The sequence below is a fragment of the Myotis nattereri genome, assembly GCF_964212035.1.
Source record: "Myotis nattereri genome assembly, chromosome: 2".
NCBI lineage: Eukaryota > Metazoa > Chordata > Mammalia > Chiroptera > Vespertilionidae > Myotis > Myotis nattereri.
Window position 1 is genome coordinate 172,556,555 of NC_138076.1, and position 27,078 is coordinate 172,583,632.

The window sequence follows — 27,078 nt, forward strand, 5'->3', positions numbered from 1 at the left end:
AAATGTTCAGGACAAAGAGAGAATCTTACAGGCTGCAAGAGAGAGACAGAAAGTTACATACAAGGGATCTCCCATTAGATTGTCAAATGATTTCTCAACAGAAACATATCAGGCCAGAAAAGAATGGACGGAAATTTACAAAGTGATGCAAAGCAAAGGACTGAATCCAAGAATACTCTATCCAGCAAGGCTATCATTCAAACTTGAAGGGGAAATAAGAAGCTTCACAGACAAAAAAAGGCTAAGGGAGTTTATCACCACCAAGCCAGAAATGCAAGGAATGCTAAAGGGACTGGTATAAAAATAATAAAAAGCTCAGAAAGAAAACAGCCACACAAAAAAAGAAATGGCTACAAACAAGTACCTTTCAATAATAACTTTAAACGTAAATGGACTAAATGCTCCAAACAAAAGACATTGAGTGGCTGAATGGATAAAAAAAACATGAACCATACATCTGCTGTCTACAATAATCCTGGAGGCTATTGAGGTGCTTAGCGAAACAATGACTATATGATCAAGAAACATATTTTTTTAAAAAATACCAAGAGCCCTAGCTGATTAGGCTCAGTGGATAGAGCATCGGCCTGCCAACCTAAGAGTCCCAGGTTCAATTCCAGTCAAGGGCACATGTCTGGGCTTTATCCCCAGTAGGGGCATGCAGGAGGCAGCCTATCAATGATTCTCTCTCATCATTGATGTCTCTATCTCTCTCTGCCTCTCCCTTCCTCCCTGAAAACAATAAGTATACTATACATGTGTGTGTGTGTGTGTGTGTGTGTGTGTGTGTGTATAAAAGTATAATATACAAATTGTCCCCACAGGAGTTCAATCGGGAGACCAATCGCTCGCTATGACGTGTGCTGACCACCAGGGGGGAGCGCTGAATGAAAGGAGGCCCCAGCTGGCAGCTGGAAGGTCCCAATCGACCCTGATCACTGGCCAGGCCTAGGGACCCTACCCGTGCACTATTTTTATGCACTGGGCCTCTAGTATATATATGCTAGTATTACCAAGAAGGATGCTGCAGAGTATGTGAAGAGATGAGCTAATGTTATAAACATTATGCCAGGCATGACTATGTATTTTTGCACTATTTTGCATCAGAAATTGTCTTTCAAATATGCATTGGTAAATGAATCATTATATTACTTCAAAGATAGACCCAAGCTGTATGTTAAAGAATGCTATAAAATTAACCACTACACGATATACTAAGAGCCATAATAATAGACGAACAAATTTTGCCAACAGCTAAGTCATTCCACTATCTGATAAAAGTAAAACGTTAGTGGAAAAAATGTCTTGCTATTAAAAACATCAGAGAAATTTATCCGGTTTGGGCAGCATGGGGGTGTGCGCTTCTGGCAGAGTAGCTGGAAGCAAATGTGGAAACTCAAAACCATCAAAGTAAAGCCGCTTATCCTCTTAACAACTGGCATGACTTCATATACATGAAATCTAACTTGGACATCTTAGCCGGTAGAAATCCTTTGATGTCAGTCAAGGAACAATGACTTCTACTAGTATATACTTGCTAAATAACCAGAAGTTTCCATCTCCATTATTATAAAGCTCTTCTGTTAAATAAGTTAAGACCAGATTGATTTTACAAGTGATCACATCTTACATTTGTAAAATGTATTAACTGTGTGAAGTACTTTTACGTACTAGTATATACATTTCCTCATTTAAACTTAAAATTTATGCTTGGATTTGTAAGGATTTTAGAAACTTTCAAATCTATAAAATTCTGTTATTTCAAATTAGTTTAGGAGTTTTACAGCAATTGAGTCATAAAATACATATAATTATAAACATTCCAATTTATTTTGGGCCTTTATTCTCCATAATAACAAGAAATTATAGGATTTCTAGAAACCTACAGTTTAAGCAGCTGCCACCAACAGTGAGTGGTATTTGAGCTACAGATCTGATTCAAGTAGCAAGTAAGACTATACCTCTCTCTCAGACCACACCACACCAAACATCATCTTGTCACATGAATAGAAAGCTAGAGGTTTCTAATTTCATACCTGAGATATTTTTAGTACAATCCTTTCATTTTACAATTGAGACAATTGAGGACCCAAGAAGTGAAGTGATAAGTACTTTGATAAATATTTAGATACAAAAAATGTAGATTAAAAAATAGTTCCAGAGTAGAACCAAGCCAACTCAAATATATTAAAACTTCCAGCTGATTCTATACCTCTCTAATTTTTTAAAAAACCTAGAATAGCCCTGGCTGGTTTGGCTCAGTAGATAGAACATCGGCCTGTGGATTAAAGGGTCCCACGTTTGATTCTGGCCAGGGGCACGTGCCTGGGTTGCCCGGCTCAATCCTCAGTAGGGGGTATACAAGGAGGCAGCCAATCAATGATTCTCTCTCACCATTGATGTTTCTGTCTCTCTCTCTCCCACTCCCTTCCTCTCTGAAATCAATAAAAATATTTTTTTAAAAAAACCTAGACTAGAAATAAGTATAATTATATGTAAACTTCTATTTGTCTGGAAGCCCACAGAAAACCCTGGGCAGAAGGAATTGGAGGTTGTCTGGTTGCCCCTTGGGAGGACTCAGTGTGTTCCAGGATGATGGGATACCTAAGCTCTGGGACTTTCAAGTCTCCCTGGCATTCAGAGTAAGCAGGAGCAGCTGGTAAAGGCAAATGTTTATGTAGAACTTACAGTATTCCAGTCACAGTACTTTATGTATATCATTCCGCAATAATTCCACGAGGCATTATTATCATTATCACTTTACAGATAAGGAAACTGAGGTCCAAAAAATTTAAATAACTTTTCTGAAGTTATGCAGGGGGTAAGCTGTAGAGTTAAGATTAGGAACCATCAGTCTGGCTCTAAGCATTCTGTTGAGCTACTTGAGAAAAACAGCTAGGTCTTCGATATTACCTATAAGTGCTAAGCATTGTTTCCAAGGGCTTTACATATATATATTAAGCTCTTAACCCTCATAACAACCCCATAAGTACATACTATTAATAAGCCTCATTTCATGGATGTGAAAGCTGAGGCACAGGTTGAGTAATTTGTCCAAGGTAGCACAGCTAGTAAATTGCAGATCCTGAATTTGAATCCGGGCAATTTGGCCTCAGATAATGCCCTTAACAATTGTTTAAGCCAGCGGTTCTCAACCTGTGAGTCGCGACCCCTTTGGCGGTCCAACGACCCTTTCACAGGGGTCGCCTAAGACCATCCTGCATATCAGATATTTACTTTATGATTCATAACAGTAGCAACATTACAGTTATGAAGTAGCAACGAAAATAATTTTATGGTTGGGGCACAACATGAGGAACTGTATTTAAAGGGCCAGAAGGTTGAGAACCACTGGTTAAGCAAACAGCCTTGTTTTGCTTGTTGCCATAATTTATTCATATTAAAATTTAAAAATATACTTAACCTGAGAAATGTCGAGTAATATATAACTGTTTTGTATATTACTGAAATAAGATGTGTTTGCTTCTAGAATGTAATGTACTAATGAAATACATTATTTAAATGGCAATGTGTTTGCTGCAAGAAATCCTTGTAGAAATTGCTGGAGTTTTATTTATATTACTGCAAAAACTGATGCTAGTTCAATCATTTTCCTATGAAGATACATATGACAACAGATTGAAATTTCTCCTTAAACATCTGTTTCCAAGATTATGTCTCAGGGAAATATTACTTTCACTACTGAGAAATATGGCACTGCAGCTGTGTTTGTGCTCTTGGCAGAAAGACTTTGGGCACTTACATTTTTTTCAGATATGTTACAGTAGATTTTTCTGGGTCAAACATTAATATAAAAATGAGTCAAATACATTTGACTTTACTAGGGGTTCTAAGTGTAGCTACAGTATTTATATTTTGTACTGGAGTTTATAAAGTTATTTAATATGTGATTGGGGATGAAATATTTACAACTGTGGAGTTTATTACGTGAAGAAACCGTCAACAGTGACTCTTCCTCTCCCTCAGTCCACATTGATGGCCTTTTAAGTGTTTCTTGCAACTGGCTGATTGAGGAGGAAAAACCTAGGACTGGTTTACAAATGGTTCTGCCTAATATCCCGGCACCAAGGAGAGGTGGACAATTGCATCATTACAGTCCCGATGAGAGGTGGCCCCGAAGGCCATTAATGGAGGGAAATTCTCCTAATGAGCACAGTTTGGAGCAACACATTTGATAGTCCACCTATCTGGACTGAAACAATCACAAGTATGGATCTGCAGGGATTCATAGGCGCTTGTTAACATTTGGGCTGGGTGGTCAGGGGCTCAGGAAGGACAAGATGGGAAAATTGATACAAAAAGGTCTGGGGAAAGAAGTATGTGATGGGCCTCTCAGAATGTCTCTACAGTGTAGAGACATTTTTGTTGCATGCAGATACTCAACAAGGCCTTCATCTGAAGAGGAGGCTTTCAGTAATCAGGTGGACAAAATGGCAGTCTCTTACTGCCCACCAGCCGTTGTTCCCAGCCACCCTCGTGCGGATGCTGAGTGTCAAAGGACTCACTGCGGCAGTTCCTGGGTCACTGTCAGCCCCCAACCCACCCTCTATTCTATGCTCGCTTTGTGATGCCGGAGCTGGGCTCCTCTGTACGCTGGGGCCACATTTCAGCTTTGTTAGCTGGCCACGGCGGGCTCTGCCAGCAGGGGATGCCAGGAGGAGACTGAAAGGCAAGAGGAAGAAGGGACTTGCTTCCCCCCCACACCCCCTCCCCAGCTTCTTGTTGCCTCTTCCTTGTCTTCCAGTCCACTTCCTGCTCCTCTGAGCATCACTCCAGCAGCAGCAGTTCCTTTCTTTGGTAGGAGCTGAATCCTACCAGTTTGCAGTTTCCCTGGCATTTGCAGTACCAGTCTCACAAGACCCTGTCAGAGACACCAGCATCAGTGGGCCAGTGGCTCTTCTTCAGAGCTGGGTTCAAGCCTTAAAACATCTTCCAACTCCCTTTTTCAAATTCATCTCTTTTTAAAAATACATTTTTATTGATTTCAGAGAGGAAGGGAGAGGGAGAGAGAGATAGAAACATCAACGATGAAAGAGAATCATTGATCGGCTGCCTCCTGCATGTACCACACTGGGGATGGAGCCGGCAACCCGGGCATGTGCCCTGATCAGGAATTGAACTGTGACCTCCTGGTTCATAGGTAGAAGCTCAACCACTGAGCCAAGCCAACTGGGCCAAATTCATCTCTTATTAATGCATCTAGTGTCCCACCACACTCCTTTCTGGATTTGGGGAAGGTGGGTAAGACAACACGTAGAAATGGGAGGCTATCCTGAAGCTAGCACTGAATTGGTTTGGAGTAAAGAGGAAATGCAGGAGGAATAATGCCCCGATGGGTGCGTCTTTATAGTAAAGGCCAGACCATGTAATGACATACAGAACTGTTAGGAAGCAGTAGGATATAGGAAAAGAGAGAAATGCAGACTAGAGGAAACAAAAGGCCAGGGACTGACAGTGTAGTAACAGGTTGTACTGTATTGAAATGAAATTGAGACTTACAAGCCACCTTAATATTTTGGTGTGTTTCCTTCTGAACTTTTCAAATGTTTTTTATTCAGTTTAGTCTCTATTGTATATTCAATTTTTATCTTCTGCACCTGTCACTTAACATTAAACATAAGCATTGCCTCTTCTTACAACATCAACATCGTCTTGTGTGTGTGTGTGTGTGTGTGTGTGTGTGTTTCAATTTGGGCAAGAAAGCAAAAGAGAATATAAAGATAATATGCAGCCCTATCTTGTTTGGCTCAGTGGATAAAGCATTAGCCTGTGGACTGATGGGTCCCAGGTTTCATTCCTGGTCAGGGCACATGCCTGGGTTGCTGGCTTGATCCCCAGTAGGGGGAGGGGGGCGTGCAGGAGGCAGCCGATCAATAATTCTCTCTCATCATTAATATTTCTATCCCTCTTTCCCTCTTCCTTCCTCTCTGAAATCAATAAAAATATATTAGAAAAAAGATAATATGCAACGCAACAAACAATGCTTACCCTACATTTATTTATTTTTGAGTTAGTGCCATTTTATTTTATTTTTAATTGAAGTACAATTGACATAACATTATGTTAGTTTTAGGTGTTTAACATAATGATTTGATACTTGTATATCTTCAAAATTATCACCACACTATGTCTAGTTAACATCCATCACCATACATAGTTACAGAATTCTTTTCTTGTGATGAGAACTTTTAAGATCTACTATTAGCAATTTTCAAATATGCAATACAGTATCATTATTATCACCATGCTATACATTACATCCATAACATTTATTTTGTAACTGGAAGTTTGCACCTTTTGCCTATTTCCCAGTCCCTCCCCCACCTCTGGCAACCACCAATCTATTCTCTGTATCTACGTATAAGCTTGTTCTGTTTTAGTTTTAGTTTTCACAGATAAGTGAGATCATATGGTATTTGTCTTTCTCTGTCTGAATTATTTCACTTAACATAATGCCCTTAAGGTTCATCCATGTTGTCGCAACTGGTGAGACTTTATTCTTTTGTATGGTTGAATAATATTCCATTGCGTATATTTAAGTAATTTCTTCATTCATTCATCAATGAACACAATTTGTTTTCATATCTTGGCTACTGTAAATCATGCTGTAAATGAACATGGGGGTGTATATTCTTTGAGTTAGTATTTTCATTTTCTTCGGATAAACACCCAAAGTGGAATTGCTGGATGGTACTATAGTTCTATTTTTTAATTTTTTGAGGAAACTCCATACTGTTTTCCATAGTGATGCACCAATTTACATTCCCATCAACAGTGCACAAGGGTTCCTTTTTCTTCACATTTTGACCAACACCTGTTATTTCCTGTCTTTTTGTAAGAGCCGTTCTAACAGGTGTGATGTGCTATCTCACTGGTTTTAATCTGCATTTCCCTTATAAATAATGATGTTGAGCATCTTTTCATGTACTTGTTGGCCATCTGTATGTGTGCCTTGAAAAAATGTCTATTGAGATTCTCAACATCATTTTTAGTGACTGATTAAAATCCAGGTTTTGTTGTTGTTGTTGTTGTTAGATCATTATTTATTTAACTATTCCTCTTCTGATGGGCTTTCAGGCTATTTTCAATGTTTATTAAAATAACTGCAATGACTGTCTCTGTGCAAAAGCTTTTTTTGTTTGTTTGTTTTGTTAATCCTTACCCGGGGATATTTTCCCTTTGATTTTTTTTTTTTTTTTTTTTTTTTTTTTTTTAGAGAGAGTGGAATGCAGGGGGAGAGACAGAGAGAGGGAAGCATCGAAGTGATGGAGACACATCCATTGGCTTCCACAGGGATAGAGCCTGCAATCGAGGTATGTGCCCTCGACTATAATCAAACTCAAGACCCTTCAGTCCGCAAGCCAACGCTCTATTCACTGAGCAAAACTGGCTAGGGTGCAAAAGCTTTAAAAAAAATTTTTTTTTTTTTAAATTTCAGAGAGCAAGGAAGAGAGAGATAGAAACATTAATGATGAGAGAGAATCATTGATAGGCTGCCTCCTGCACACCCTCTACTGGGATCAAGCCTGAACCCCAAGCATGTGCCCTGACCAGAATTGATCCTTGACCTCCTGGTTCATAGGTCAACACTCATCCATTGAGCCACACTGGCTGGATGAGCAAAAGCTTTTCATGCAATTGAGGTTGTATCCTTAGGAGGATATATTCCCCAAAGTGGAACTGCTGTGTCAGAGAATGTGGATGTTTTTAATCTTAATATTTTCATTCTTAATTTGCCCTCAAATTCTTACAGGTGAACATCCTTTTTCCATAAGAATCCTGTAATCTAAAAAGCACTGAAAATTGAAAGCATCCTCATATTTTACCTGGCTTGTAATCATTTAGTAGTAAAACCTGAGTAGAACTGATGGGAAGTGATTTATAGACTTTTTTTTCAATATAGTGTGAATATTTATGTTTTGCATAAATATTAATGCATTTGATTATGGGATACTGCTTCAGAACCCACTCAGAGAGTTCGGTAATTCTATTTGTAACCTACTGCCTTTTGAAAATCCCAAAATATCTTACTTTAAAAGTGTATCCAGGCTTAAGGGTTTGAGATGAAGATTGTGAACCTGTACTAGTAATGTTCCAAGAATGTACTGGATATGTTAATTTAAAAAAAAAATCTTTGCTGAAATTTTTGTCCTGGTGTTATGGGCTGAATTCATGCTGAAGTCCTAACTACCAGTACCTCAGAATGTGACTGTATTTGGAGACAGTCTTCAAAGAGGTAGTTAAAGCAAAATGAGGTCATTAGGGTAGGCCCTAATCCAAAATGACTGGTGTCCTTATAAGAAGATATTAGGGCACATTCACACAGAGGGAAGACCACCTAAAGGCACAGAGAGAAGGCAGCCATCTATAAACCAAGGAGAGAGGCCTCAGAAGAAACCAGGCCTGCCATAATCTAGCCTCCAAAATTATAAAATAAATTTCTGTTGTTAGGTCACTCAGACTGTGGGTATTTCGTTTTGGCACCCTAGAAACTAATACAATGGTAACATAGATTTTATAATCAACAAAGTATCTCCATTTTGCAAAAACAAAGCACCAACCAACTAATCTTTACCACGCTCCCCCCAAATCAAGCTTCTAAAGTATGATTGGCTTTTTAATTGTTGCCATTATTTTCACAAGTAGACCACAATTCTTGTCAGTTTCCTGGAGGATCCAGCCAGTTGAGGGATTAAAAAAAAAATCACAATGTTTTAGGCTTGAAGGGACGTTAGTTGAGAACAGTTTTAACTCCTTTATTTTACAGATCGGCAAAAAGAAGTTGCTAGCCTAAGTTTAACCATTGCATTGCTGAGAGATTGAAGACAAGGCCTTAGATTTTGTATGCTTTGGTCAGTCATATTCCTCACGGTTTCTGCGCTTCTGAATCAAGGTCTGAGTCTCAAGAAGTGACACTTGCAAGAATTACAGATGGTGCAGTGAGTTCAGAGATTGCTGTAAATGGGGTGATATGATTAATGAGAAAGCAGGGTTGGTGAACGTCCAATAGGAAATCTGAGCTCTAATCCTGGCCTGTTCATGAAAGAAAAACCACTTAACCAGGGCTCTAAGTTCCTTGTCTTTCAAATGAAGGGATAGGCTAGTGGATGAGAACATTTGCATAGTACTTGGAGTTCTTCAAAATGTGCATTTGTGTAAAGAGAGCTACAAAGTGCCTGGCATAGAGTGCTAAAAAATGTTATTTTATTAGCAATCACACAACCCCATAAATAGAGATGCCATTTTGCAGATGTAAAAGCTGAGAATCACAGAAATTAAGCACAGTTTTCCCAGGTCTCAACAGGGAAAGTAGGCCGAGACCCGGACTTCTGTTTCCTTTGTAGTTCACCGAAGCCCGTTGAGGTGTAAGGTTATTATTTTTCAATAATTTGGACTTGCTGTGACTCTATAAAGATGTAGAAACAGTATGGTCAGAGAGAAGAGGGAAATGTTTTATGCAGGAGTAAGCTATGTCTGTGAAGGAAGGGTTTGGGGAGATAATGAATTTCCTCTGCAGTCTTCACCGCGGGGCCGCCTTCTGATGGGGAACCAGGTGGGAGGTAGGGAGGAGTGGGAGTCGCCAAAGCCAGACGAAGCAGCCTCAGGAAAACCCTGATCAGTAGCGGCACATTGCTAGCATTGTATTACTTATCTGGTCGTGGATTATTAAATAGGTTGGGGACTTGGGGCTGGAGGTTCAGAGACTAGTTAGGTGGCTGTTGTAAGAGTCTAGTACTGAAGTCCAAGAAGCGGGCATCCGGTAGGTTGAGATAATTAATGAGACCCGGGAGGAAGGTCTTCTCTTTTCAGTCAAGAGATCGTGTGCCGGCGCATGTAAACCCATTATTTTGATTTATTTTTTTAAAAAAATATTTTTATTGACTTCAGAGAGGAGGGAAGAGGGAGAGAGAGAAACAGCAATGATGAGAGAGAATCATCCATCGGCTCCCTCCTGCACGATCTGAGCCCGCAACCCGGGCGTGTGCCCTTGGCTAGAGTGAACCCGGGACCCTTCAGTACGCAGTTCAAGCTCTGTCCACTGGGCCAAACCGTTATTTTTTAAAAAGGGACTAATGAGTACTTTAAAAATATTTTTTAAAGCTACTGCGGAGGCCTGGGAAGCCAAAGCGCGCCTGTGTAACTGAAACCAGGGCTAGAGTCCTGGCTGTTATCTTCTAATTATGTAACGCAGAGGAAGTCATCGAACCTCCTGTGAACCTCGGTTTCACTTCCTCCAGTTGAGCGCGAAATTCCCTACTTGGTAAACCAGACAGTACTCTCAGGCCCCAGCCACAGCGCTCAAGGTTGGCTCCCGTGCCCCCAGGCATCCTCCGGGCTGGGTCCGAGGAGCCCCGGAGGCCGAACCTGGGAAAGCGGTTCCCCCGCAGACACCCCCGCCCGCCCCGAGCTGGGCGGACCTCCAGACACCGGCCCCGGCCAGGACCAAGCTCCCCGGGAGGACCGAGCATCCCCCGCCAGCCCGCGGGACGGAGAGAGGCTCGCGAGCGCGTGGCGGCCCCCGCTCGCCCGGGGTGCCTCGTGGAGGCGGGGAGAGCGGGCGAGGGGGGCGGGCGGGCGGCGGCGCCCAGGCCGCAGCGTCACCCCCACGCCGCCCGCCCGCGAACTCGCCGCGGTGCCGGACCGCGCTGGCCGCGTTTGAAGTCGCGGGCGCGGCCGCTGGTTGGCGGGCGCGGGTCACGTGGCCCGGGCAGGAGTTTCCCCGACAGCTGGAGGCTGCGTGGGATCCGGCGGCGGCTCGGAGCGCGGCGCTGCGGCCCTCCCCGCCCCCTCCTCCTCCCCGCCCGCTTCCGCCCGGCTTATTCTCCTCCGTATTGACAAACAGCGCGGCCGCGGCGGCGACTCTCGGCGAGCATCGGTAGCCAAGCCATGGGAGACAAGAAGAGCCCCACCAGGTAACGGCGCCCGGCCCCCGGGCCCGGACCGGACCGGGCGGGCGGCGGGGCCCTCGCGCCGGGCTGCGGGCAGCCAGCGGGGCGAGAACGGGGGCGACGCCGCTGCTCCGCGCGAGGGGCCGGCGCCCGCCGCCCCACAATGGAGCCGCGATGGCGGCAGCCCGGGGTGTCAGGGCGGGCGGCGGCGGCGGCGGCGGCGGGCAGGGTTAGCGGTGACTGCACGGCGCTCGCGCCCTCCCCCTTCCTGGCTCCCCTCCCCCTCCGAGCCGAGCGGCGGCCGGGCCCGCGGGGCCGGGGTCGCGGAATTGGGGCAGGGGGCGGGGCGGGGCGGGCGGCCGCGGGCCGGGGCGCCGGGCGCGGCCTGCTGGTGACCCCGCGGGGCGTCGTGTCCGGCTTGTGTCCCGCAGGCCGAAGCGGCAGCCGAAGCCGTCCTCGGACGAGGGCTACTGGGACTGTAGCGTCTGCACCTTCCGGAACAGCGCCGAGGCCTTCAAGTGCATGATGTGCGATGTGCGGAAGGGCACCTCCACCCGGTGAGTCCCGCGCCTGCCCCGCGCGCCGCCCGCCCGCCGGCCGGCCGGGTCGCGGCGCCCGCCGAGGACGCCCCTGCGCCCCCGCGTCCCCGCGTCCCCCCTCCGTGACACTCGCCGGCGCGGCGAGAGGAGGCCAGAAGGAGGGGGCGGCCGCGATAGGAATTGGGTCAGATTGATCGCGACCCCAGCCATGGTTTGCGGTGAGGGGTAATTGAAGAGGCCGTAACGTCTTTTGCTGCCAAGAGGGAATAAATTATTGAAGGGAGGCAGTAGCGACTTGGATTCAATTGGTGTCACTAGGTGTAATGTCCTCCCCCCCACCCCACCCCACCCCACCCCACCCCACCCCACACACGTTCCGGATGTAATAGTGTTGGCTGCATTGTTGTGTTAGTGTGTCGGAACCAAAGAAAAACCATGAAGACCTCCTGTTTAGGAGCAAAAGATGTAATTTACTGTCGTTCTTCAAAGTAAACTATTTGGTTATAGAATACAGGATAGGTTTAACTTCCTTTTTTATGCAGACGTCTGGAAGGGTCAGATCAAGGTTTTGCTTCGTGTTTGTATTCCAGTTCTTTAATATTTTATAAATAGGTAGTTGGAGATGAGCCTAGTCACGGACACATTTTTTACCGAAAGTATCTGAATATCTTTAGTTTGATCAAATGGCAATCTGTTAGACTATATACCAATGAGATGACTTGATCTCTGTCTATTTTCAGTCTTTATTTTATTGTAAGCTTGCAACAATTGAGTCTTTTACAGAAACACTTAAATTCATTTACTGGGTAAAGAAAATCATCCAGGAAATTCCAAGTCAGTGACAGTCTTAATATGCCAGCACTTAGTTACAGAGTTCCTTCGCCTTTATAGGAAGGTAGTTTTTAAGTTAATTTATTATAATCCTGTGATTTATAGCTTGATATTGAGTTAACATGTATTTTGATATCACAGAATCTGTTACAGACTAAATTACCACAAGAATATAAGCATACTAATGTGATATACTGTTGTTTTAAAAAACACACAAAATTGACTTTAGATTTATATGTTCAGTAGAAATTAGATTTCTAAAAATGAGCTATTCAGATTTTTAAGCACCATTTAGAATATTTTATTAAATTTTTAAAATGTAGATTCAGAAATGGTTGGCAGTAATTTAACACTTTAAGATTTACTCAGTGAATGAAGCTGGCTGCTTTGGACATAAGTCTTTTTGTAAATCATAGTATGCTTTTCGCATATTCCCATTTTCATTGGATGAAATTTTCCATAATATCCTTTAAAAAGAACATTTTCAAAAATTTACAAAATTCAAGGGAATGTAACAGAACATTCTAATAAAAAAGTACCTGTTTGCTAAAATGAATGTGGTAACTATTTTTGGACCTGTGATTTAAATATTTTTGAAAAGCAGAATATCTTTATATAAGGTAGGAATTGGTTCACATTATGTTTGTATATCTATGTTAGTATTTTCCACTTTTAAAAATGCTCAATAGACAATTTTCAGAAAAATTGGTTTTTGGAGGCAGGAATTTTAAAGTGGAGATGGTTATTATAATCTTAATCTCTGGTATGAAATTGTTCCTTTTTTTTAAAATATATTTTATTGATTTTTTACAGAGAGGAAGAGAGAGAGATAGAGAGTTAGAAACATCGATGAGAGAGAAACATCGATCAGCTGCCTCCTGCACATCTCCTACTGGGGATATGCCCGCAACCCAGGTACATGCCCTTGACCGGAATCGAACCTGGGACCTTTCAGTCCGCAGGCCGACGCTCTATCCACTGAGCCAAACCGGTTTCGGCGAAATTGTTCCTTTCTGTTGTTCCCTCTATTTTCTTTGTAGCCATTAGAAAAATACTGAAACTAGAAGAGCCTATATGTTTATTTGCAGGGACAGCAAGGAAGGGGGGAAGCTGGTGTCCTACTCCACAGCCAGTCTTGGGATTAGAGGAACCCTGAGAAATAGAGTAGGTGGTGGCAGCTCAGAAGAGAAGAAACAGGCTGAATACCTGGCACCTGGAAAAAGAAGGAATATAGTGCACAGGGGAGTTGGCCCAGGACAGAGAAGTGGGCCTAGTTTAAAAGAGGCTTGAGGCCCCCATGGGGCCCCTGATATTTTTTACCAGTACATCTGAGCTCTTGTAGATCCAATTTTTAGTGAATTACTTGAGGAGGACTCAGAGAAGCATTCTCATTTGGATTGAAACTGAAGAGGCTCTGGGCAACTCACCAGAAGTCTAAGGCACACTCTGTTCCTAAAAGTAAGTGTTCTCTACACTACAACCCTCTCAGCTTCTTCCTTCCTCTCTCTGAATTGTCTCTTCTCTTTTGATTTTGGCTATAAATTAAGAGCTCTAATTTCTCTGTTATTTTCTTCATTTCTGAAAATCAGAGTGGAATCCATGTTTGGATAAAATGGAGCAGGGCATTGTTAATAGGACAGATATTGATTGCACCACAAAATATTGCCCTTTCTGGTAATGTTAGAAAACAGGATTAAAGGACTGCAGAACACTCTGGAGAAGCAAACGTTTTTAGTAGTTGGAAGAAATAATTCTCTACAACTGACATGTTAATTAGCAGTTAAGGTAATTTCAAGGATAAGGTTGGTGATTACCAAAGCAGGGGCTGGATAGCTGCAGAGCAGAAGGATGCAGATTGCTAATGACGAGTTTGCAAGAGGACAGACTGGGCTTGAATCCCTTGGGTCAGACTGACCTTTGAACTGATTCTGTCTCGGTCCATATATGGGAGGCCAAATGTAAGCCATCCCAGACCCTTGAAACATCTTTTCTTCTAAACCTCCAGAGAAGGTGGGGCCATGGTCCCCTATAAAGTCTTCACTGGCAATTTTATTTTCTTTAAAGACTATCTAGTTAAAAAAAAAAGTCTAGTTCAAATCCCTTATATTACAACAGAAGGCCATTTCCTTTGGCTATATCCTTGGTAGGTCATGTTTTTCTGCAGAATAACAGTTTGTATGGAATGAAAAGAGGTTATGTTTACAGCAGTATTTTAAATGAAATGTGATTTGATTGAAGTAGCTTCAATTCCTAAATTGATAAATTATATTCTTTAAATTTAAACCATTTCTATGATTGAATTTTAGTTTGTACTTGCTCGCCTTAGTTTAAATTTTATTAATCTTTTTTTAATCCAGAAGCTAAATAACTACATAGTGCAAGTACCTGAGGTTTTCTACATTGTGCTTTTGTGAGCAAAAATGATAAATGTCAAAACGACAGGAAAATTTTAAAAAGAAAAAGCTATGGTGACAAATTGTTATTGAAAGCACTATATAGTCTCCTTCATATTTATTTTTTATTTTAAAAATATTTTTATTGATTTCAGAGAGGAGAGAGAGAGAGAGAGAGAGAGAGAAACATCAATGATGAGAGAGAATCATTGATCGGCTGCCTCCTGCACGCCCCCTACTGGGGATCGAGCCCACATCCCAGGTATGTGCCCTTGATCAGAATGGAACCCGGGACCCTTCAGACCACAGGCCAACGCTCTATCCATTGAGCCAAACCAGCTAGGGCTCCTTCGTATTTATATCTCAACTTCTTATAACGCAAGGTGTCTCAAATATAAACCCGAGAAACTAAGAAATTAAGAGCCATTCTGAATCATCTGAGAAAATGAAATATTGAGTATAGTGTCTGTGTGAGGATAGTATAATGTATGATGATTGAGTTAGATTAGTATCTTACTGTCACTTCATATAGGAATGGAAATTACTGCTTAATTCAGATAGCAAATGTTAAAAAATGATGATGACACCCTAGCTGGTTTGGCTCAGTGGATAGAGCGTCGGCCTGTAGACTGAAGGGTCCCAGGTTCGATTCCGGTCAAGGGCACATGCCCGGGTTGCGGGCTCAATCCCCAGTTGGTGTGCAGGAGGCAGCCGATCAATGATTCTCTCTCCTCATTGATGTTTCTATCTCTCCCACTCCCTTCCTCTCAGAAATCAATAAAAATGTATTTTTTAAAAAATGATGAAATGTGATCTAAATGAAAACCTATAAAACATCTAATTCATAGGAGGCTTTCTAGTGTAATTTCAAGTGGAACAGATAATGATCTTCTAAAGGTAAATTGGAATAGCTCCTTTAGGTTCCCTAAGATGTTATTTTAGAGAATGATGAAAAAGATTTTACATAGTAGGAAGAGCACTAAGAGTCTGGTGAACATGGTTCTTATTCATTTCAGTCACTTCAGTACCCAGCATTCAGCAATGTTTATTGAACATCTTATTTTATACAAGGGCAGAGCTAGGTACTGGACATACAATGGTGAACAAAATAGATGTTTCTTGCTTCTTTTGTATTTTATCAAATCAGAAACACTTTGAATTGTACCAAATCTGTACATGAGGTAGTATTATTAAATCTTTCTTTTATGCTGAAGAGATGAAATTTTCTCATGTAAAGAAAAATAGTGTTTCTAACGGAATACAGTTTTGTGGTTAGGATCTGACTGTTGGTTTAAAGAATGAATTATTTCAGCTTCTGAAATAGAATGGGATCAAACTGTATAAAATTCACATTTTGAAAAAAACCTTAAAGAAACCAGTTATCTGATAAAAATCATTTCAGTATCATTATTGTCTTTCCATACTTGCTTCCTGTCTTGTAATTTGAAGTTTGGCACAGTCTCTCCTAGACTTTTGGTGTGAGAATGGGAGAAAAAAATTGAGGACCATCTAAGTCCGTTTTTCAGATAATGCAGAATACCTGAGCCTCCCTTTCCAGCTACCACACTGTTGTTCTAGGAGGGGTTGGGTTTCCTCCCTATATCTTGGGGTTAGAGTAGTTACATGGGCTCAGTGTTTACAGAGAAATTTTGAAAATGATTGTGTTTTGGTAATCTAGGTATTGGTTTTTAAAGGGTGATTGAGGAACCCTGGAATTCTCTTTTAGGAAGCCTGTGAAGCCCAAACTGTTTTTGTAATCATACTAAGATGTTATTTGCCCTTTTCACTGTGTTGTTACTTGTAGTGGTGGTGCAGAGGCAATGGTGGGTCAAACTGCTGGCCCTTAGCCTGAATCAAAGTAGTGGCACCAAACTGTTACCTTCACGGTAATCTTCACCACCATGCACATGCAGTAAAAATAACGTCAGACTCACTTAAGAATATCTTTGATGAAGCAGTAAAAGTTACTAATTTAATGAAGTCTCATGTCTTTTTTAATATTCTGTTTCATAAACCAGGAAGTACTGGCACATAAAAGTACATTTTCCTTTATTGCAGAGTGGTTGATTCAAGGGAAAGCAATTGTGTTGAGGTGCAAGCAAAACTAGCTCCTTTTTTTTGTAGAACATCATTTTTACTTGAAAGAATTCCTGTCAAATTGTGGTTCTTTTGGACTTGGATATTTAGCAGATATTTTCTAAAAAATGTGTGTCTGTCACTTTAAGAAAAACAGTTGATAGTATTTGTTGGCAATGATAAAAATTGAGCTTTCAGGAGAAAATTAGAGTTTTTGAAAACTTGTAACCACTACAGTGATATTAAGAACTTAGAATTCTTTAAAGATGAGATCATGTGGTAATATTAATTAATGTAATTTATGATAGTTTGTCATGAAATTTGTCAACATTTGGACAATCTTCATAACTCAGTGACCCAACATTTTCCAATAACCAGGGTATGATTTTACAAAACTATGCATGGATATAATCCATTCAAAGTTGTAAATAAGCCAGTGTGTTTTAAGGGAACACTAGGAAACCTTCGTTGATGTGGTTTCAGATTTCACATGCAGCTAATCTTTGAGAAACAACTACTTGTGTGTTTTTTATGTAATATCAAAGAGGAATATTCACTATTATCTGAAAGGCTATTAAAATACTTCTTCCTTATATCTACTACATATTTTTGAAAGTCAAGATTTTCTTCATGTTCTTGAACCAAAACAGGGTAGTGCAGCAAATTGAATGCAGAAGTAGATATGACAATCCAGATGACTTCTGTTAAGTTAGATAATAGAGGTTTGCAAAAATATGCAAGTGCCACTCTTCATGCAAAATTATTGTTTTGGAAAATATGGGTTTTTTTCCCCCACAAAAATGTTATTTATATCAATGTGTGATATACTTTTTGTTAGTTTTTAAATGCACTAGTGTATATTTACATTTTTTTCTGTTTATTTTATTCCTTGACAGATAAGACAAAAGTTCTTTTAACTTTTGAGAGTGTAGCAATCCTGAGACCAAAAAGTTTATGAACTATTTGGTCTAGAGTTTTACTAACTTGGGTTCCTACATACAACAGATTTATTTCAGCAGCATTCTTTTCCTTTCCTTTATCCTTTGTTGAGTAAGATCTCTGTGTGACCTAGTTGTTAAACTCAGTGGCTTATTTTGAAGTCTTTCTATCTCATCTTTGCAGTAGTTGGTGTTCGTAACCTTTTTTAAAAAGAATTGAAATTCTCCTTCCTTGCCATCTGTAATGGCACTTTTTTCCTAGTTTTCCTTGTATGTCTCTGAAATCAATTTCTGCCTATCCAGACTTGACTTCTTCTCTTTGTGTGTGGCACAGACCTTCTGGAACCTGAGCTAGAAACTATTATTGACTCATCTTTGATGGTAAGCCATTATCCCTTATGTTCAGTCTTTCTCTGGATTTTCTCTCAAATCTGTCCTTTTTCCAGGTTATGTAGAAGCCCATATCATCTCTCGTGAGTTATTGGACAAATTTATCTCTTCTCTAGAATGCTGCTAATGTTATCTTCAGTATAATTTTTGAAAACTATGTAATTATGTTGGTCCCTGTATTAAATAAGAGAGAGGGACTCTCCAGTGACTTCTAATCAAAGGTTAAGTTCCTGAGATTGATGTTTCAGGCAATAATAATCTATTCCTAAACTACTTTCCTAGCTTCATTTTCTGCTGTGTATCCCAACCAATCCTATGCTGCATCAGCACTGAAATATTTTGATCAGATGGTACTCCCAACTATCATTGAGTCAGTCTATCTTTCTAAATGGATATATAGTAATTATTCCTACAGAATCACGATATTGTATTATTGTCTAGAGCAGTGGTCGGCAAACTGCGGCTCGCGAGCCACATGCGGCTCTTTGGCCCCTTGAGTGTGGCTCTTCCTAAGCCTTAGGAGTACCCTAATTAAGTTAATAACAATGTACCTACCTATATAGTTTAAGTTTAAAAAATTTGGCTCTCAAAAGAAATTTCAGTTGTTGTACTGTTGATATTTGGCTCTGTTGACTAATGAGTTTGCCGACCACTGGTCTAGAGCAGTGGTTCTCAACCTTCTGGCCCTTTAAATACAGTTCCTCATGTTGTGACCCAACCATAAAATTATTTTCATTGCTACTTCATAACTGTAATGTTGCTACTGTTATGAATCGTAATGTAAATATCTGATATGCAGGATGGTCTTAAGCGACCCCTGTGAAAGGGTCGTTCGACCGCCAAAGGGGTCGCGACCCACAGGTTGAGAACCGCTGGTCTAGAGGTTTATCTGTTCTACCAGGCCGGGACTCTCTTACTCACTTTGGTATCCCCAGAAACTAGTAAAATACCTGGAACATTATAGGCATTTGAATTTTTTCAATTAACGTTTTGTTGTTTTTTAAATTTGACTATTCAATTTGATATCCAGCATTGCTTTTCCAATAACTTTTAAGTCTGTATTTTTAAACATTATCAGACTCCCCTGGCCAGTGTGTTCAGTGGTTAGAGCAGTGATGGCAAACCTTTTGAGCTCGGTGTGTCAGCATTTTGAAAAACCCTAACTTAACTCTGGTGCCGTGTCACATATAGAAATTTTTTGATATTTGCAACCATAGTAAAACAAAGACTTATATTTTTGATATTTATTTTATATATTTAAATGCCATTTAACAAAGAAAAATCAACCAAAAAAATGAGTTCGCGTGTCACCTCTGACACACGTGCCATAGGTTCGCCATCACTGGTAGAGTGTTGGCCCATAGACCGAAGGGCCTCTGGTTCGATTTCAGGTCAAGAGCACATACCTGGGTTGCAGGTTTGAATCCTGGCCCACCTTCTATCCCCCTCCCGGTTGGTGCTCTTGCAGGAGGTGGCCAATGGATGTGTCTCTCTCATGTCAGTGTTTCTCTTTCCCTCCCTCCCTTCCAGTCTCTCTGAAAGTCCGTGGTAAAGTGCTCTCAGGTGAGGATTAACAACAACAAAAATATTATCAACTGTTTTGTTTGCAATTTATTGTATATATTCGTTTTAGCATTATTTTTTACAGCTTACTTTATATTTTGAAGCTGTGTTAATTGATTAAAAACACAATTTTTACAGTTAGACTAGTAACTGAGATTTAGATGTACTTTCTTCATCCTTAAACATGGCAGTAGTATTTTTATAGCACAATAACGTTACAGTACAATATGTGGTTATTTTGAAGATTAAAGTAGAATACATTTAAAGAACATAGTATCTTATTTCGTTTCTATTACTGTATTTATTTTTATTTGTTCTTTTCAGATATTTTTTAATTTTCTTTTTTCTTCTACTTGTCATATATATTTTGAAAAACGTGTGCAAATAGGAAATACAATTTTTTCTCAGTTTTTGAACATATTTAGTTTTATTTTGTTTGTTTGTTAATCCTCACCCGAGGATTTTTTTCCATTGATTTTCAGAGAGGGAAAGGGAGAGGGGAAGGGGAGAAAAACGGGGGCGGGGAGGAGAGATCTCAGTATGAGAGGGACACATGGATCGGGATCGAACCTGCAGCCCAGGTACTTGCCCTTGACCAGGAATCAAACCTGAGACCCTCCAGTGTGAGGGCCGACGCACTAATCACTGAGCAATGCTGGCTAGGTCTATGTTTATTGTTTTAAAATTGACATGTTAGTTTCATGTTTTAGCATTATTTCAAAGATGATGTTATACATGAATACCTTAGCATTTTAAAGAAACAACTTTGGAACGTTTTATGTTTTTTACTTTTATCGTCTCACTTCCACCACTTATTTAGGTCTTCTTATCCAGACTATTGAAATTTATATAATACAGCTAAAAATGAGAAATTAACTACTGAAGTCATGAAAGAGTATAGCATATTATAAAACGTATTTCTCAACTAAATTATAAGATCTCTGTTGAATGACTTTTAAAGTTAAGATGGTTGACATTGAGGATCTATCAAAAAATAAAATATACTAAAACTAAATAGAAATTTATGCTATTTGAAATTATTTAATTGAAAAACAATTTAGAATTCATATAGTGCATTTCTTTGAACTACTGAGTTTTAAATTAATGGAACAAATTAAATTTAATTATTAAATTGAACTAATCTTCATTTATATGTGAACTTACTGCTTTTAAGATAAATTATACAAATTAGCAGACACCTAACAAGTATAGAAATTGGATAGACATGAAGAAAATAATGGAATTTTCCTTCATCTTGTACTTTTTACTGCATCTAGTTGTTCATAGTAAGACTAACAGGATTAGTCACTGATATCTTTTTAGAATTTCATTATCATTTTGCCTGCCTAGTTAACTATACTTCAAGACCCAGCTCATGCCCTAGCCGGTTTGGCTCAGTGAATAGAGTGTCGTCAGCCTGAGGACTTGAAGGGTCCCGGGTTCAATTCTGATCAAGGGCACATGCTCAGGTTGCAAGCTCGATTCCCAGTAGGGGGCGTACAGGAGGCAGCCGATCAGTGATTCTCTCTCATCATTGATGTTTCTGTCTGTTTTTCCCTTTCCCTTCCTTTCTGATATCAATAAAAAATATATTTAAAAAGAAAGAGAGAGAGAAAAAAAAGACCCAGCTCATGTGTCTATTTCCTCTGATAATCTCCGATCTAGGCACATCCCAAACTTGCCTTCTTTTGTTTGTCTTTTGTGCATATCTCATTCTGTACTCCGTCTAGCTTTAGCATTTTTTCATAAATCCAGCACTGATTCATGCTTTCTCAGGAAGCTGAGTATTTTTTCTCAGAGGACAAGCTAATCAGAGAAGGGAGGATGGCTCTTTGGTTAATGCTATGAGAGTAACCATATTTTCTTTCTAGGATCCAAATAGTCCCTCAAAATTAATTTGTGATGTTTACCTTTATTATATCATTCAGCATACTATAGTTCTGTTACATATATGCATTTACTCTCTTTTTATGCTATCAGTTTCTAAGGAAATAAGAGTTTTTCATGATCTTTTTTGAAAATGTTTGACAAAGTGCCTGGGAAGTAATATGTTCAATAAAGGTTTGGTAAAAGAGGAACAGGTATTAAAAAGGAAATTTTATTTATTTTAAATAAGCTTTGAAAAAAGTTGGAATTTTGAAACAGGTTGTATAAGTCATAATTTGGAGAGTGCCTCCTGCATACATGTGTGAACTATCAGAAATAAATAGAAGTAAAAAAATTCTATAATTCTGTAAATGCTTATTAGACACCTCCCATATGCCAGGAATTATGCCTGAACTATAGAATTGTGGATGAGAGACTCAGTGCCAGCTCTCTGAGAATTTGAATTCTAGCAAAGAAGATATCACTAGGGAGTAAACAGAAAGAATGTAAATTAATTTTCCAACACAGCCTAGTTTTTTGAGAAGTCCTGTGCTCAAGTTAAGTATGAAATCGGTTATTGCTGTGGCCATTATTAATAAGCACTTAAGCTAAAATGTGCTTTAACATCATGGCCAATTTCTAATTTGTTGGATTACTAGTCTCAAGAAATTTTAGCCAGATGACGCTGCCACTTCATTACTAGGCAAAACCTTCTCTTTATCTCTTTGTACATGTATATATGTATGTGTGTGTGTGTAGATGTGTATGTTTTTAAAAGAAACTGTTTTTAAAATTATAGTTGTTACATAATTGAAGATTTTAGAAGACTAAAATGATTACTTGCTGATGACAAATTTACATAGGATATTATAATATCCTATGAAATTTAAATATATTTAGTATTTACTCATCCCAGAAACCACCTTTTTTGAGAATAAAATAATTTTGTAATAGTACTACGTTATTAAATTTAATCGGTATTTCTTCAGCTATCTTATTGGTTATATTGGCAATGCTACTCAGGTTTTTTGTTTTTCTTTAAAAAGCATTGCTGAGAAGCTTTAATGAGCTAATTTCTGTAAAGCTCTTTACACAGTGACTTTTACATAGTAAATGTTCACTAAATGGTAGCCATTACTGTTAAGTATGTTTTTGTAAGCATATAATATATGGCCGTGGCCAGTTGGTTGGAGCTTCGTCCCTGGCACCAAAAGGTTGTGGGTTCGATTCCCAGTTAGGGCACATACCCAGGTTTTGGGTTTGGTCTTTGGGGCACGTATCAGAGACAACCAATTGATGTTTGTCTATCACATCAATTTTTTCTCTCTCTAAAAAAAATAAAATAAATTTAAAAATGCTAAAGAATGCTAATTTATTATTGCAAAATTAATTTTTTTGTACTATTGGTGATTTGTGGGGTGGGGGTAGGAATTCAGTAAAAGCAATATCTTTAAATTTCATTTATGTAGTACTGTACTGTATTCAGAATTCTTTCCTATATGTCCTTCCATTTGCTCATCAAACCACCCTACATGGAGGAAAGGAAGATTGTCATCTCATCACAGTTTAGTGTTAGAACCCAGATTGAGAATCAGGTTGTTTTGACTCGTTGATCTTTTCACCCTTCCATCTCTGATAAACAGGTTTATAAAATAATCCTGTTTGGGTAAAAGGTTTCTTTGCTTACTCCTCTTTCCTTCAATATTAGATACAGGGCCAGCATACTTTGGTAGAAAGATTAGCATTCTTTGGGGTATCAAGTTTTACTCAAGGATTTAATGTAACATTAGTTTTTGTTTTGTTTTGAAAGATATATTGACCTTAAATATTCATCTTTTATAGGTTGTAATTTTACTGGTATTACAAGTGCATAAAAATGTTATAATGACTTTGTAAATTATTCATTTAATAAATATTGAACACCTACAATGTCTTTGTTTATTGACTTTCATGTTTGTTAAAATCTCTACCCCCCCCATTTAATTTAATTTAATTTAATTTAATTGTTGCCAGTATTACAGATGTCTTCCAATATAATATTTACTCCTCCTTTACCTCCCTCCTCCCAGCCTCCCCCCCCCCCCCAGGCCTTCACCACACCATTGTTTGTGTCCATTGTTTATGCATATATGTATTAAGTTCTTTGAGGGTGTTGCGAGAGAGATTGAGAGAATTTCAGAGCTGGAAGGAACTTTTCAAGAGCTTTCGTAATATTTAGTCATTTCTTGAGACAGGCTAGTTTTTATTACTTGAAACCTTAATGGTAAAGTGGTAAGATAGTCTTCAGAGGGAAGATCCTGAGGGGTTTCAGGTACAGATGTTTGCATTAAAACTTTTGAAATGGGTTGAGGCCACTATTGTTTGCAAACCTTCCTTGGTTAGGATTTTCAGCTCAGTTTGGAGTATTCTTGTTGTGGTATTGTCTTAGAGAACTGCCAGGCAACATATAGCAATCTACTGGGTTTGGTCTTTACTATTTGTTGGAACTCATGGCTCTGGCCTTGCATCCTTTGACAGGTAAGAAACAAGCCTGGAAAGATTGTGATTTGTTTGAGGTCACTAATTAGTGTCAGATTCAGGTATTTGCATTTCCAGTTCTTTTTATTACCTAGCCATGGTAGCATTTAAATTTGTTGGCAAGTTAACTTCATAAGGATTTCTTGTAAATTTCATTATATCTAGTGTGGTACAACTTGATAACTTCTAACACTAAACCTATTACTTATAACTAATGTAATAACAACTTATGTTAAAATCTGGGCTAGCATTATAATGAATGAAGAACAAAGTACTATCAGTTATTTTCCCTATGTTAACAAATATATATGTTTTCATTCATTTTTATTGCTGGCTAACATTCCATTCACAGTTATTTGACCATTTTATTGTTGATAGGCTTGGTGTAGTTGAAGTATAAATATTAACAAATTTCAGTTTTTTGTCTTTTATAGTAGCAGTTATTGTGCTGTGTATCTTGTCTTCTTTGATATCGTAGTATTTCTTAGAACAATCCCAGTAAATATTATTTCCCCTTTTATGTGTGATATAAATAATAAGGATCACTAATAGTATAATTAATAACCAATTTGATTATATATGTATATATGAATGTGCATGTATGATAAAAAGTTTTTACAGCTCCAGGTGCATCTGCAGAGTAGGCAAAGTTGTTTTGGTCTTTGTCTTTTTCCATCCCTTTTTGCTGTTTATCTTTTGTTCCCCTAAGGCCCAAAATCTCCTCACCAGTGTTCATTTCTAGCCTACATCCTAAAATGTTCTGATTCCTGCCTGGCTGGTGTGGCTCAGTCGTTGAACATCGACCCATGAACCAGGAGCACATGGTTCCTTTCCTGGTCAGTGCACATGCCCAAGTTGTGGGCTTGATCCCCGTAGCGGGCATGCAGGAGGCAGCCAATCAATGTTTCTTTCTAATTGCTGTTTCTGTGTCTCTATCCTTTCCCTTCCTTTCTCTCTAAAATTAATTTTAACGTTTAAAAAATGTTCTGATTTCTTTATTTTCTTCTCTAGTAGCTCTCTTTGCTAGAAAATCTTTTCTGCTTAATAAAGTAATCTGAATAAAGTAATTCATTCAAATGTGAATGTAAATAAAAGTGAGCATGGTTGGTAGCGTTTTTTCCTTAAGATAATTCTGATTACAAAAGCATTACATGCTCATTGAAGATAATAAAAGAATGAAGAAGTATAAGGAGGAAAGTAGGAATGTCCACCATCCTATATAATAAAAAGCTAATATGCAAATAGACCAAACTGCGCAACAATCGGACAACCGGTTGCTATGACGTGCGCTAACTACCAGGGGGCGCACGCAGAACGTGGCAGACGTCAGCAGAAGGTGGCAGAGTGCCGAACATGGCAGGTGTTGGCCGCAGTGGGATGGTGGAGCAGGTGAGCGGGGGTGCCAGGCCAAGGCGGGGCACCGGTCGCTGTCATTGGAGCGAACCTCTGGTGGTTACTGAAAATCCTTTGCTCCCATGTGCCATGGTCCTGCCCGACGCTCACACCTGCTGCTGGTACCTGGCACCGGCCCCAATCGCTCAGTGCTGTCATTGGGTGCAAGCTGCAGTTGCTGCCCCCGATCGCCCCTCAGGGCTTTTCCACCTCCCCCTGCTTCTGAGGGGTGATCGGGGCCGGCAGCCACCTCTCATATCTGCTGCGTGCAATGACCCCACTTGCACCCGCTGCCAGCATCAGAGCTGCCGCTTCCACCTGCTGCTGGTGCCCAGCACTGGTCCCAATTGCTCTGCACTGTTGGTGCGAGCGGCAGCTGCCAGCCCCGATCACCCCTGAGCGCTTGCCCATCTCCCCCTGCTCTTGAGGGGTGGTTGAGGCAGCAGCCACCGCTTGTACCCACTGACGGTACCGGTCTCACTTCCACCCACTGCTGGTGCTGGCCCCAATTGCTCTGCGCTGTCAGCAGGTGTGAGTGGGGCCAGCGCTGTCAGCGCATGGGAGTGGCAGCAGCGGCACTGCTGGCAGACAGGGGACTGGGGGGCTGAGGCGGGAGAGGCCTGGTGGGAGCGTGGAGGATGGGCCGAGACCCACCCCTGTTCCCACCACAGCCTCATGGCCCACAGTTCCTTTCAAGGTGCACGAAATCGTGCACAGGGCCCCTAGTCATAATATCTCCAGCCAGAGATAGCTATTTTGTTGTGTTTAATGTGTTTATTTTCTGTCTTTTTACACATAGATATTAGCATTTAAAAGTGGAAGTTGAGGTATCTGTTTGGAAGAATGGGGGAAAGGAGGAGACTTCCAAATTGGTGGCCTTCTCTGACTTCCCCTGACTGCTTTCACCTTGCCTCATCCTTTATGCTCCAGTGTGTTTCACAGACACTAATCCTAGGGAATGCTCTTTGAAAACAAGAAATCAAGAAAGTTTGAAAATACTGTATGTAATTTTCATGGAGTTTAATAAAAGTTTTTTAGAAGAACAACTTGTTTTATTTGAGTGTTCTCAACCTATTTGACCAGAACATGTTGGGACAGAATTGTTCTGTAGGCCCTGGCTATTGAAGTTGGTCTAAAGAACAGGGTTATTGGCATCACCTGGGTGTCCTTTAGAAATGAAGATCTTGCCCTGGCCAATGTGACTCAGTTGGTTGAGCATCATCCCAATCCCTAAGAGGTTACCAGTTGGATTCCATTTCAGGGCATATGTACACATTGAGGGCTCGATCTCCAGTAAGAGGTGTGATCGATATTTCTATCTCTCCTCCTCCCTTCCTCTCCCTTTAAAATGAATAAAACATTCAAAAAAAAAGGAGGGAACCAAGATGGCGGCATAGGTAAATGCCTGTACTTGCTGCCTCCCACAACCACATCAAAATTACAACTATAATTCAGAACTATCATCCAGAACCGTGGGAAAGCTGGATGAGTGGAAATACTAATACTAGAGAGGTAAAGAAGAAAGCACACAGACTGGTAGGAGGTGCGGAGGCATGGGACGGGCTGGTCCGGCACCAGGGTGTGCTGCTTTTTTAATTGGGAGGGAGATCACCTCTTTGGAGGCAGCCTGGAGGAGCAAGGAGTCCCAGTCCCACACCAGACC

General features: G+C 40.3%; 2 protein-coding genes across 2 annotated transcripts in view; both read left to right on the top strand.

Annotated features, from left to right (window-relative positions):
* ZCRB1 (zinc finger CCHC-type and RNA binding motif containing 1) overlaps positions 1-27,078 on the top strand; it is an 86,410-nt gene that overhangs the window by 42,750 nt on the left and 16,582 nt on the right. The gene's annotated exons all lie outside the window — the stretch shown is intronic.
* The window catches only part of YAF2 (YY1 associated factor 2), a 111,241-nt gene continuing 94,746 nt past the window's right edge, over positions 10,584-27,078 (top strand). Inside the window, exons 1-2 of the mRNA XM_081082842.1 lie at positions 10,584-10,934; positions 11,342-11,467. Coding sequence (XP_080938968.1) covers positions 10,909-10,934; positions 11,342-11,467 — 152 coding nt within the window. The 5' untranslated portion in view covers positions 10,584-10,908. The remainder of the gene's footprint in view (positions 10,935-11,341; positions 11,468-27,078) is intronic.